This window comes from Meleagris gallopavo, chromosome 14 (genome assembly GCF_905368555.1).
Source record: "Meleagris gallopavo chromosome 14, MGAL_WU_HG_1.1, whole genome shotgun sequence".
In the NCBI taxonomy this organism is placed as follows: Eukaryota; Metazoa; Chordata; class Aves; order Galliformes; family Phasianidae; genus Meleagris; species Meleagris gallopavo.
In genome coordinates, this window is record NC_139417.1 from 17,879,613 (window position 1) to 17,893,069 (window position 13,457).

Below are 13,457 nucleotides of genomic sequence, written 5' to 3' on the forward strand. Positions count from 1 at the left end.
ATAAAGGACTGATATTTCTGATGGCACAGTGAACATACAGGTGTTGTTTTAATTCAGTAATTTATGAAATCAGAAGTATTTCCAGTAACAAATGCCAAGCACGTTTTGGATTTGTGCTTCTCTAGGACCCTGGCTGTGTGACCGGTGCCTGTGCCTGGCCTGCGATCTGCCCTGCTTCAGCAGAACTGGGTTTTGTGAGCAGGAATTGCAAAAAAGGTCGCAGTTGAGGACAGAATTTCACACAAGCATGCAGACCCCAATTTTCATCTGCTGTACATCATTTATTCATCTTCGGCGTCAGCAGAGCTGCTTCATTTCCTGTCTGGGAAGGTTCTGATTCTGTAACTTTGTGGTGCAGTTTTAAGTGAGACGGCAGATTTCCTTATGTTTTTGCCCACTTGTGGTGTGCTGTGTGTTTGTGTCCCAGCTGGACTGTCCCAGTGTGGGCAGTGAGGTGGGATGGCCGGTGCTTGTAACTCCTGTAGAGAGGAGGCTCATCTTTCCAGCACGGACCTTGGAAATAATAAGGATCGTGACATTAATGGATTTTTTATTTATCAGTGGCAGCTCATGACATGTTTAAAAAGAGGTAATCTGCAAGCTAGTCACGTGGTGCATTCCTCTGTTATATTGCTTTTGCTTCTAAATGAAGATTGAAGTGGTATTGGAAAAGGTAGCATGGACAGAGGCTGCCTAAAGACTGAAATCTGTCATCTGACAGAGTTCAGTCAATAGGCATTTATCCAAAGCCCTAACGTCTTGTGATCTCCATGCAAAATAAATTAGGGATGTGAGGACAGCTCCCAGGCTCTTCTAACCATTTTGCCACAACCCTTACCCACCCTCACCCCACTGTAAATGGCCACTGGCACCACACTCATAGGGTCAGCCAGGGTCTGATCTGCTCTCAGCTCCCTTGGGATGCTCATAACATCAGCACTGCATCTCTAATTCCGCAGTCAGATTTGAGTTTCCAGATCTCTGAGTGCAACTATTGCTCCGTGCAAAAATCCTGCACTCCTTCCTGCTGAGGTGTTGTTTTGTAGCTAAAAAAATAGATCAGGTTATTGGTTTGAGCAGTTTCTGTTGTCTGATGCATACGTCTCAATGTGCAACCATGATGTTGCTTTAAACTAGTGTATGTCAAAACACTGTCTATCAAATGTGTAGCTTATTTTTCCCCATGTCGTGTGGAGGAGTGGTGTGGCATTATGCATGGAGATACCTGTGCAGTGATCTCCCCTAAAGGACACGCTGCCCACCCTCATTGCTTGGCCAAATATTTCAGACTTGGAGCTGACTGTAATATTAATTCACTGCAGTTACCAAATGCTCCACATCCAACTTTGTTTTTTGAAAGGTTTGATCTAATCTCTCGTAGCTACAGTAAGAGGCTGATCAAAGGTACTGAAGGCTGGTATTAAAGGATTAACTAGGTCACATTGAAATATGTTTTAAAATAAGCCCAGGGACCTTTAGCTTTACTGAAGCAAGTGCACAAAAAAAGGAAGATTTTTAGGCTAACTCTCCCTGGCTTTAAACAGAAAACAAACTGATGGATTAAATCTGCAGTCATTCCTTAAGGTGATATCTGCAGCACTCTGTGTAGAACAAGCTGGGGAAATACAAGCAATGATTGAATCTTGCAGCTCAGAAATGTAGAGCAGAATTAACATGCACTGTGTCATATATGTACATGCTCAGCTTACAGCATACTTATTCTCATTTGATGTTTGCCCATAGGTAACTAATAGCTTCAGTTGGGCCCCCCGTGTCTTTTATTTTGATTTTTGGCTCTTCCTCCTTTCCCTTTGCTGCTGACTGTGTCTATCACAGAGGTGCTTTGTTGGTTCCTTTGTGTTCCTTCATAGGGATGCTGATGCCACTCTGTGGAACACATCGAGCTATTATTATTGTGGGTTTCTTTTAACCTGCACTTCCTCATTGAGATCAGCTTAAAAGCAATGAGCATCATAAAGCTTGGTGGAAGAAACGTCAAAACATCTGGAGTTAAATGAGTCCAAGCATGCAACTTGTAGGTGTGAAACTTGGGCAGGGTTCTCTGGTTGTTGTTAAATGCACAGCAAGGTTCCCCAAAAATAGAATAACTCTTGGGACAATTGCAGTCTGAGTTTGTTTTGGGGTTTCTTTCGTTCTGGCAAGACCAGACTAAGCTGTGCATTCCTGTATGACAGTTTATCAGGTTTGTCAAGACAAAACCTGTCACCTTTTATGCCAGATTGCTGTAGGTGTGGGATGGTGTCTGCTGGCCATCAGGCCTTTTTGAAATAGGTTTGTTTATTTAGCTGTGGTATATACAGTAGAATGAGACCCTCAGCAACATTTTCCACTCAGACATAGATAAAGGCTGCTGCTGATTTCTCTCCCTGGGGGAATTTCAGGTTAGAAATTTGTCACAGTCCCAAAAGGCATGGTGCAGTACTCATTAATGTTTACAGTGCCACGCAGGCGGTGTAGCAGCCATCGACTGGGGCTGGAGGCTGTTAACGAGAGATAAGCCAGGTCAATTATGTGCAGCCATCAAATATTTAACTATTTTAGATACTGACAAATGGAGATGCAGCAGATGCAGGTGATTATTGATTGGGCTTCAGGTAATGAGGACCTCTCACCTTTCTTATTACTCTCACCTGGAGCTCCATGTGTTGGGCGGGCATGGAGTCATGGGGCCAGGAAGCAAGCACAGCCCTGACCACGTTGCAGATGGCTGTCTGCCACAAAGCTTGGCCAGTTGGTGCATTTTCCTCATTTGTGCTTCTGATTCATTAGTGTGAGTGACATCAATTTGTGTATTTGCATTGTTTGTGACTGAGAGGATGGCAAATTCTGATAATGGGCATTGGAAATTGCGCTCACTGCATGCATTTCCATGCGTGAGTGTGTACAGTATATCCAGCTTTCCTGCTACCATAAACCAGTGCCAAAACACACAGGGGTACAGTTACGTTTGCAGGAGTTACTGCCTCAAAGTGGAGAGGGACTGCTTGCTTGGTGTGGAGATGACAGCAGTGCAACCTGCAGCATCACCCCATTCGCTCTGGTGCATTATGCCCTGCTAGACCTTGTGGGGAAGTTGCAGCATCAGTGTTAAAGGGTTTTAAGAGAAGCTTTGAAAAACCACAGAGACGCTGTAGTTGTGATTTATCGTACCTCAGGATGGAGAGATGACCCCTCAGTCTGCCTATCACTTTCTTTGGTTTCATGTCTTCGTACCAGTTCCCATCTCATTAACCCCCTTACCTTACTGCTTTACATCCTCGTGGATCTGACTGTTTCTGGATTTGTGTCTGATTGGTTTCCAGGAGCGTGCTGTTGTATGGCAGTGTCCTTTCCTGTAGCTGCTTATAACTAAGTTTCAGGTAAAACCTCTAAATAGCAAAGCATCCTCCTGCTTCTCCTTCAGATGCTTCTTAATGTGCTTCATGAAAGCTTTTTACTTTCTATAAAGCTGCTGGGAACGAGGATGGGTCTCAATAACGTTGTAGCTGTTCCTTAAACAGTGTGGGTAAATACTCCAAGGCAGATAATTCTGCTTTCTTTGTCAGAGACCTTATCATCATTGGCCCTAATTGACCAGTGGTGCTTTTGTACTTCTCTAAGCTAAATTCTGGACATTGATTCACTCGTATTAAAGGTTTATTTTCCTGTCTGCAAGGATAGTGCATATCTTTGTTTGCCAATGATTGACTTTTGAGTAGCAGCATTGTCAGTTTTAGTACAGATGACTGTTTAGCCAAAAATATCTTATTACCTTTAGATTAATCTTGTCCATTATTAATGACTCCTTTTATTATAATGTGCAGTTGTGGCCCAGAAGCAGTGCTGCTACCTGGCTGCCCCGGAGCACGGAGCTGAGGGGAGAGCTGTCGAGTAGTGTTTGCACCCAGGTTGATTCCTTTAAATTATGCTGAAATTATTTAAGAAGAGAAGATAAAAAAAAAAATTGATCCAAAGTGCTGGCAGGGCAATGTGAAACGGGCTATAGGATCACAAAAGAAATGTGTACAATGCATAAGTCATGCAACTCTACTATTATAATAAAACCACGCAGGAGAAAAACTGTCGAAAACTCCAGGTGTGACACTGACAAACAGGTATGGGTGGGAAGGAGCACTGGGGGTTGGGTAGGGCCAAGTGTGTGGTAAGTAATGCCAGGAGTTCATCTTTCCCTGACAGTCCTTTGTCTTCTCTTTCGCACTGCATGCTCCTGCAAATAGCTGTAGTGCATTAAGCCTCCTGCTCAGCTCGTTGTGTTATTCAGGGGGCTAAGGAGTTTGATTAAGCAATCAAATCCCAGGGACGTTTGAAGTTAGGGATGTACCCTACAAGCAGTCAGCAAAATTTAGTAAGGTGAGAACACCAGATGAATTCACAGGACACTTGTTAGGTGATCAGTTGCACCTCATCATCGCCTAAATTTACTGTCACTATCAAAACAGTCTGTTAGTACCACTTGACAGAAATTTAAACACCAAGAAATGGAAGCAATTGGACTAAAAGCAGAAGAAAAGCTGTGAATTATCCTCCAAAAACCATTCTGTTATGAGGTTTATATGCTGCCACTATCAGCAGATGCAGTTCCCACTCCAGCCCTGCGCAGAGCACAACCCCAGAGCACAGATCCCATATGGTTAACTGCCACGCTCGGCTTATGGGGCGACACCAAGAAGAGTGCAAACCTTACTCAGAGTGTGTTCACCACACCTGAAGCTCAGTTGTCCTTAAGGATAGCACAGCAGGATGATCCTCACCTTTCATTTTGAAATATCACAAAATGATGCACTAATATGCTGTATTGCTACTGTTATATCTCAGGTTGCTTGGGACTGTTATGGAGGGAAGGGATTCTTCATTTTCTTAATTTCACATCTGTTTCTTGCAGTGTGGAACAAAGCATAATTTTTACGCTTTACAGGAATTGCTGCTGAGCTTTTGTTTTACATTGAATAATAGTTCCCACCTGTCTGACTTGAGAGTGACATAGTAGGTGATAATATATAAATTACAGGAGCTGTTAATGACAGGATTAATTTCTGTAAGTTTCAGTAAAGCCTATAAAAACTAATAGTGTATTGTACCACACTGTTCTTATTAAAAGTGATAAATTATTCCTTTTTTTTTTCCCCCCAAATATTAATTTCAAAATTTCATTCTCCCATTCAGCTTTATGGTAACCCTAATCTTAATGTTCTAATAGCTTTTCCCACAATAGCTACAGAGGCCTTTTTACAGCCAGTGTTTCCCCACTAGACCACGTCCCTTAGTACAACATCTGAACGTTTCTTGAGCACCTCCATGGATGGTGACCCCACCACTCCCTGGGCCTACTAATGGAACAGTCTTCAAATTTAAAAGCAGAAGTTTGTAATAAGTTCCTGAAATATATAGCGTATATAGAGTATAATGTGTAATTAGAACCATGAATTGCTTGTTGCCATCTGTTCTTTGTGCTTGTCTGTAACTTGGTAAACGTTTCCATCACCCACAGCCACCAGGAGCTATCTCAGGCTGTATTTTAAGTGTCTGTTTACACAGATCTTACAAATTGCCTATGGGATGTGAACTGTCTATCACTTCCAGAGCAATTAGTATCTGAAACCTTATCAAAAGAAATCCGTCAAGTTTGAAAAGCCATAAATATTGCACTAGGATCTCTAAGGAAATCAAAGTGAGTTTGATACAGTATTTATTTACATGTTGCCACACAAGCAAATGCACTTACAGAGACTCCAGTCTGCCTTGTCTCCTGTGCTTTATACTCCATCAGTCCCATGTTATTTTAGCAAGACAATTATCCAGTTGTTCTAGCTATCCTGTAGCAATAATGGACTGCTCCAAGGATGTAAGGCTGAGTAATCCAGGCGGTTGCATCTTTGTGCAGTGGTTTATTTTAATGAAAGGAAGGAAGAGTTGTGACATCAGATCTTTATTATGTCCAGCATTTGGATTTGGAGTTCCTTAGTTTTATGTAGCGAAACCAATATTACCTGAAGACGCCTTTTGGAGAGGTTTTGAGGGTTCACACTCTATAGAAATAGGTCCCCTTTAGTGCCTTTGGTTGTTGGAAGAATCCATGTTCATTTCCATTGTGGTGCTCTGACCTTCTTACTCCTGCACAACTTCACATCTGCTTTCTTCTCTCCTGTGTCTTCCCTACCAGGGTTTCCAGCCTCTCAAGTTTCTCAGATGGCACATAGACTCAAGACTCATAACTAAGACCTTGAGTTTTAACTACAGTTAACTGCAGTCTTGAGTCTAACCTCTGGTGAGGTGGAGGGCAGCCTGTTCTCCCATGCGACTAACGATAGGACTAGAGGGAATGGCCTCAAGATGTGCCAGGGGAAGTTCAGGTTGGATATTATGAGAAGTTTCTTCTCCAAAAGAGCGGTGCTGGAATGGGCTGCCCAGGGGGTGATGGAGTCGCAGTGCCTGGAGGTGTTCAAGAAGCATTAAATGTGGTACTGAGGGATGTGGTTTAGTGGGGAAATACTGGTGGTAGGTGGATGGTTGGACTGCATGACTGTAGAGGTATTTTGGAGCATTGGTGGTTCTACGATTCTAGAACAGAGCCTAGGAAAAGCTACTACAGAATGACTGCAGAATGGAATGACTGTCTCGAGAATGAAAGCAGATGGGTTCTTCATTGCTCTCATCAACAAAGAGACAAGAACTACTTTAGCTAAAGGGGTCTTTAGCCCAGAAGCACGTGGATATAGGCTAGTAATAAAAATATTTAAATTGGAAATTAGTGGGTTCTAAGCAATTAAAGCAAAACCAACTTCCACTGGAAAAACAGGAGCCGAAAACCTTGGTGCTTCTGGGTTGTCTGTGATGGGAGCATGCAACATTCTGAGGAAGGGCAGGGTAGGACAGGGATTTCTGATTCAGGAAAGCCCTCCCAGTTCTTGTGTTTTTATGAAGAACATGTGATTGATTCACCATTTCTCAGTCAACAAAGTTACAAAGTTTGGGGGGCTTTAGCGGATACCTGTGATGTGGAGGTTTGTTCAACTTTAAATGCCTCTGTGTGCTCCACAGCAGGGGTGTTTATTTGCCATTACTGGATGCTTCTGAGCTAACAAGATAATTCTTCACCAAAAGTAAATTAAAAAAAAGAAAAAGAAAAAAAGTTAATGAACTACCTGCAGAAAATAATAAGCTAACTGAGAAGTGCTACCTTGTTTGTTCTGAGTATCCTCTTGGCATCAGCATGACGTTACTTACAATTAGATGCACATGTGTAAATATGATGATTAGATATTCCCACATAAACATAATTATCATAACTTCCTAAAGGTCTAAGTAGGCACTTTGTAATCCTGTTGTTAAAAATAAATAAATAAAGGCCCACAAACTGCATTCAACCCCCTGTGTGTGTAAACAGTGGAACGTGAGGGCAGAATATATTTTCCAAAATACCTAATGGTAGTGGAGGTCAATTACAGTTATGACTCATTAGAGTATTAAACTAAGAATGTGCTTTTTAGTGTAATTACTGTTGCCTTAGAAAACTACAACAATCTTGCACTCGCTTGAGTTCTTCAAGCATTTCTAGTGGGTTTGCATATTAGTCTTAGGCAAATATAATAGGGTTATATTGCATTAACCTCACTTATAAACTGGAACCACTTGCAGCGTGTCTCTCTGTTAGTTCTTATGGCCAAATAACTTCTAAGGATGCCTTACAAAATGCAGTGTTTTCTAATTAGACACGTAGAAGATTACAGCTGCTTAATGTGGTGTTTGGAATTTTTTGCTGATTCTGGAATTCCAGATGAATGAAATGTATAGAGTATGATATCACAGCTTGGCAGATCCTCCTCCAGACTCTCTTCAAATGAAAAAAAAAGAAAAAAAAAAAAAAGCAAAATGAAGAAAAAAAAGGCACAAGACAGGAAGGCTGAAATGCTCGTGACAGAAGTGGAATTGCTATAAAATACATTGTACTCTTGATTGGAAGAACTCTAAAGAACGCTTCAAGAGAACTGAGGTGTACATGCAGTCTCAGAAGTGTCATAGAGTCATAGAGTGGCCTGGGTTGCAAAGGCCCACAGTGCTCATCCAGTTCCAACCCCTGCTATGTGCAGGTCACCAACCAGCAGCCCAGGCTGCCCAGAGCCACATCCAGCCTGGCCTTGAATGCCTGCAGGGATGGAGCATCCACAGCCTCCTTGGGCAACCTGTTCCAGTGCCTCACCACCCTCTGAGTGAAAAACTTCCTCCTAATATCCAACCTAAACCTCCCCTGTCTTTGTTTAAAACCATTCCCCCTTGTCTTATCACTATCCACCCTTGTGGATACACTCCCTTCAAGTACTGGAAGGCCACAGTGAGGTCTCTCCAGAACCTTTTCTTCTCCAAGCTAAACAGTCCCAGTTCCCTCAACCTTTCCTCGTAGAAGAAGTGTTTCAGGTGTCACACTGGGAAATTTCTGGCCATAAATGATGAGAACTTGCAAAATGTTTGCTATTTGGTCATTTCATGGGCTGTGATGTATCTGTGTTCCCTAACTGAGGGGAGCAAGGTGCAAATCATTTTCGGGGCTCTAGTTGAGGTTTGGACTGGAGCCCCTCTTCAGCCAAGGGTTTGTTGTCACCAGCACTGATGGTCCCTATGTTTCCAGAGCTCACCTACGCCTGGATCTTCAATGAGTACCCATCGTTTGTGCACCAGGACAACCGCCGCTTCGTCTCGCAGGAGACGGGGAATCTATACATCGCAAAGGTGGAAGCTTCAGACGTGGGCAACTACACGTGTGTGGTGACCAACACGGTGACCAACAGCCGGGTCCTGGGCCCTCCCACCCCGCTCATCCTCAGGAACGACGGTAGGACTTGTTTGGGTTTCTTTGGCTGTCACACAGGATTTAAGGAATGGCCTCAAATATTTCCATGTTAGAATAGAGGGATTTTCCCTTTCACAGAGCTTTGCGAGACCTCTGGTTTAGCTGTTGGTTCAGCCTCCTTCACACTGGTGGGTTGTGTGATGCTGTGGCCAAGGTTGCTATTTCCACTGTTGGAAGAACTTTCATAAAACAGACTTTAGAGTTTGGCTATACTGTTGTTTTGTTCATTTTATGCAGCCCAAAAGTGTACAAAAGCACTTTGTTGTTTCAGTAACTGTTAGTTCAGGCTGTATTTCCCAGCAGAATCCATGCTATTTTTAGTAGTTTGTGGAATAATACTAAAAAAAAATTAAAATGAAAAGAAACCAAAAGAGGATTTCTAAATTTATACAGGCAATTGATTTGTATCATAGTCATTTCTAAGGAGATAAGAAAAATAAATTTGCATGTTAATTTGAAGCGTCTGTTTAAAGGCTAGCATTTAGGACATTCATTCCAGAAATAGAAATGTATTATTAGAAACTTCTTTTAGAAGATCTGTTGTCACCTAGTGGTATTTCACAAAGATTCCTCCTGTGTAGGACAGGGATGTGGAGCTGCCAGCTGCAGCCGTTCATCTGTGATAAGAGAGGTCCCACAGTGGGGTGTTGGATGGGCTGGGGTGACGAGCAGTGCCCCTGTTGTGCTGGGCAGGGTGAGGACAGCTGCTCTTCTGTGCCTCAGATCCGCTCCCCTTACAGCACACCTCTACAAATGCAGTGGTTTAAGTGGCAGCAAACGTGGTCCTCTGAGTCCAGCCTAAGTCATCACACCAGCTGCTCTGAGAAAAGCAATTCCATCCGGCTGAAACTAAGACGGTGTGAAAGACAGGGAGAAGTATTTAAATTCATCTCATGTTAACATTTTCAGCGCTGAACGAGAAATGTTTGTAGGTATTAAAGGGGCAAATTTTTTTTTGCAAGCCTTACCTAGCGGAAAGCGCTTCCATTTGTCAAAACTGAGCTCAGTGTCTGCTGTGTTTCTGAAGCAGAGGGTAATGCTATGATGATCAGTAGTCATCCTGATTGTCAAGTGCATTGCCAAGGGCTCTACCCCAGCGCATCGCTCCTCTGCACGCACTCAGCTTTATTTACAGAGACCAATTGCCTTCCCGAGGTAATTCGCAGGAATGTTCTCTGATTCCTTTGATGTGCACTCTGCTGTTTATTATAGATATGAAACTTTAATTGAACCTCTGAGGAGCTCCAGAATGCATTCCTGAGTTAAACAGCAAAGGTGCTGTAATGTCTGTAGAGCCATGGATGACAGTAATCAAAAGTTGAACGTGCGTTTTAAAACAGGAGTGCACTACTATTAGACACAAACTTCGTTTTAAAAATCTGCAAGGCTCAGTTTTTCATTCCACGTAGAGTAATCCTATCAAATCTGAATAGAACACAGTGTTATGCTTGAAAAGAGAAATTACGTATGAAGTACATATACTCAGAATGTGGGAACAAGAGGAATGAGTGAAACACGAGGCACATGGTGCTGCCATTGGCAAATGTGTCATGTTTATCTTTTGTATTCCTGTTTGGTGTGTCCAGCAATGTACGTTATTTGCTTTACAACACTGTGTCATTAAATCAGTACCCTCAGAGGCTGGTTCATCAGCACTTAGTGTTTCAGTTCCATTTAACTTCAATTAGTGAATTTAATGGGGAAAAAAAGCATAATGTGCCTCCATGGATTAATGTAAGTCACTGACCCGCTCCCCCCACGTGGGACTCCTGTGCAGCTCCAGGGGGGGGGATCCCAGGGGGGTCTGCAGCCTGGGCTGGGGCTGTTGACCGCCTCCAGCACAGAAGAGATTGGCATTACACGTGTTGGAGGTACCGCCTGACTGGCTTTGTTTTGAAATACATGCCGTGAATTCTCAAAAAGGCTTCACAGAAATCTCTAAAATTTGTTTTTCTCGGAAATCATAGCTGGTGTTCGCTTTGTGGCCAAAGCTCCAGCACCCTCCCTCCTCTCTCTCCCCCCAGCCCAGCAGCCGCTGCCCTCTCTGGGCTGCTGAGCAGTATTCACAGGGCTGGGATCACTGCCTGAACACAAGGTTTTTCCACCTTTCTTCTTCAGTGTATTGCAGTAATTTTTCTAGACTCAGCCACAAGTCAGTTAGGCTTTGTATGCTGCATACCTGCCATCTTAGTCATGGTTATTTTACTTACATGTGATCATCTTGGAAAAACAGCTTTTCAGCATGTTTTTAAAGCAAGGCTTGCTTTACCATAGCAGGCTTCTGACGTACAGACTGCAGAAGGGAAAGATGCAGGAATACAGCCTAAGACCTGACCCGATGGGCAGACTGCATTCCTTCCCTGTGCCTTTATGCTTCTCTTTATGCTTGCTATCATTGGTGGTGCTCTGGAGTTACAGGTCTGCTATTGTCTGCAAAGGTGTTTAGCAACCAGAGCTGCAGGAATCAGGCTCCCCTCCTGCTGCTGTGTGCACCGTTTGCTATCCCCAGAAAGCTCTTCCTCCTTGGAAGAACTTCCCCCCTAAGGGAGCCTACAAGCAGGAGGGGAATCAACTCTTTACAGGGATAGATAACATCAGGACAAGGGAAAATGGTTTTAAGTTGAGGGAGGGAAGATTTTGGATGGATATCAGGGGAAAGTTCTTAACCAAGAGAATGGTGAGGTGCTGGAACAGCTGCCCAGAGAGGTTGTAGATGCCCCATCTCTAGAGGTGTTCAAGGCTGGGTTGGATGGGGTCCTGGGCAGCCTGGTCTGGTATTAGATATGGAGGTTGGCGGCCCTGCCTGCGGTGGGGGGATTGGAACTTCACGATCCTTGAGGTCCCTTTCAACCCAAGCCATTCTATGATTCTGTGATTCTATGAGATGAATACCCCAGAGGGCTCCAGGAAGGGCAGTGGGAGCACATTGTGCCACGCTTCTGGTAGTCCAAGCTCTCTGTCCCAGCAACGCGTGATCTCGTGGGGATAGGTAAGATGGACAAAGTGCAGCAGGTACTGGGAAAAGGATGGGTTTTCAGCTGTTCCTCTTAAAAATTCCCTCCCACAAATGCACTGAATCGCTCCTCATTTAAATACTTTTCTATAGCTAGATGGATATCTGACAGCAAGGACACTTGGATAAAAGCTTTCCCTGGGAAGGATAAGTGCAGTATCACGTCAGTGCAGCAGTCCCCAAAACTGCACGTCTATGATTTGAGGTTTGTCCCCCTGAAAAGCACACGTGCTCCCACACAAGGCTTTGGGAATGACACCCAGTTAAAGGTGTTTGGGAATGGCACTGGTTTAAGACACAGTGTGTGGAGGAGAGCAGAGGTGTGGGCTGCTCAGCTGTGCCATCCATCTCCTGGCCCTGGTTTTGTCCTTGCTGTAGCTGACAGCCTCCTGCAGCACAGAAATGGCTCGCTGCACGATTTCCATGCTGGGCAATATAATAAAGAGCCAAATGCATGGGGCACCCAAAGGCTGGGAGTGACCCCAAAGCCTGAAGGCATCCACCAGGAGCACAGTTCTTGGTGCAGCTGAGACAGAACAGGGACCTGTGAGTGCCAAGCATTTGCCTGGCACCTTTCTGCTGCAGTCCCAGTGCCGCAGCAGCCCTTCTGCAGTGCTCCACTTCTTCTCTTTAAAATGCACTTTGGGTTTTTACATCAAAATTAAAACAGTAATAGTGGAAAAGAGCTGCAATAGACCTGGAATGAAATTACCGTCAGCAGCAGCTGTATGGGCCAATTAAACTTTAACATTTCACAGGTGTTGTCAGGAAATGCATATCCTCAGACAAATGAGTTTGCTTCTGAATTCCTGGGACTTTCATCCAAAAGCACGTTTTTAAGCCTTGAAACTGGGAGAAAAATATGAAATCCTCTGAACTGCAAACGCATACAGCATCTGATGTGTCATGACACTGAAAGCATTCTCCAAGCTACAAACCCGGGCTCTATTTTAGTCTTCTATGTTCTCCCTTATTCTTTCCACCTGCAATGCCAAGTCAGATGTTAACTCACCCAGGAACAGCAGGAAAAAATAAGCACTGTTGGTGTGAAAAAGAGCTTAGATTTGGTAGTGAGGTATCTCCAGTGTGCCCATGTATTTCCTTTAAGGCAGAGAAGCCAGAACTTGATGTACACCCAGTGTCTCCAGGGGGGTGGTTGGGGCTGTGATGGGATCCTGGGGGTTTTTCCAGGAACAGATGCTGGTTTTGAAGTGAGGAGTGTTTGCAGTAACGCTGTTAAACTACTGAGTTCCTCAGTGTAAGAGAAAGGAGGGGATCTGCCCTACAGCCCTGGCGCCTTCAGCAGTCTGCCTTGGCTTTGTGCCCTCATGGTCACAGCTTTCCAAGGTAAGGCAGTCTGAACAACAAAGAAAGAGAAGGCAAAAAAAAAGAATTTTCTTTCCTTCCCATTCCTCATTGCCTGATCTGTCAAGTGAAGAATGTATTAATAATACATTCTGCCTTAATTTCCTAAATAGCCCGTTAGTGTCAAATGATACTTTACAGCCTACTTTGCATAAGGGGGCCAAATTACTGCTTTAGGAGTGAAGAAGAAAGAATCGCTCCTATCGCTTTTCC

General features: G+C 43.8%; 1 protein-coding gene across 3 annotated transcripts in view; it reads left to right on the forward strand.

The window, feature by feature from the left end:
• LOC100541983 (contactin-4) overlaps positions 1-13,457 on the forward strand; it is a 249,894-nt gene that overhangs the window by 174,725 nt on the left and 61,712 nt on the right. For all 3 annotated transcript variants that reach the window (XM_085235518.1, XM_085235519.1, XM_085235517.1), the window contains exon 7: positions 8,645-8,848. In XM_085235518.1, the coding sequence (XP_085091644.1) occupies positions 8,645-8,848 (204 nt within the window). The remainder of the gene's footprint in view (positions 1-8,644; positions 8,849-13,457) is intronic.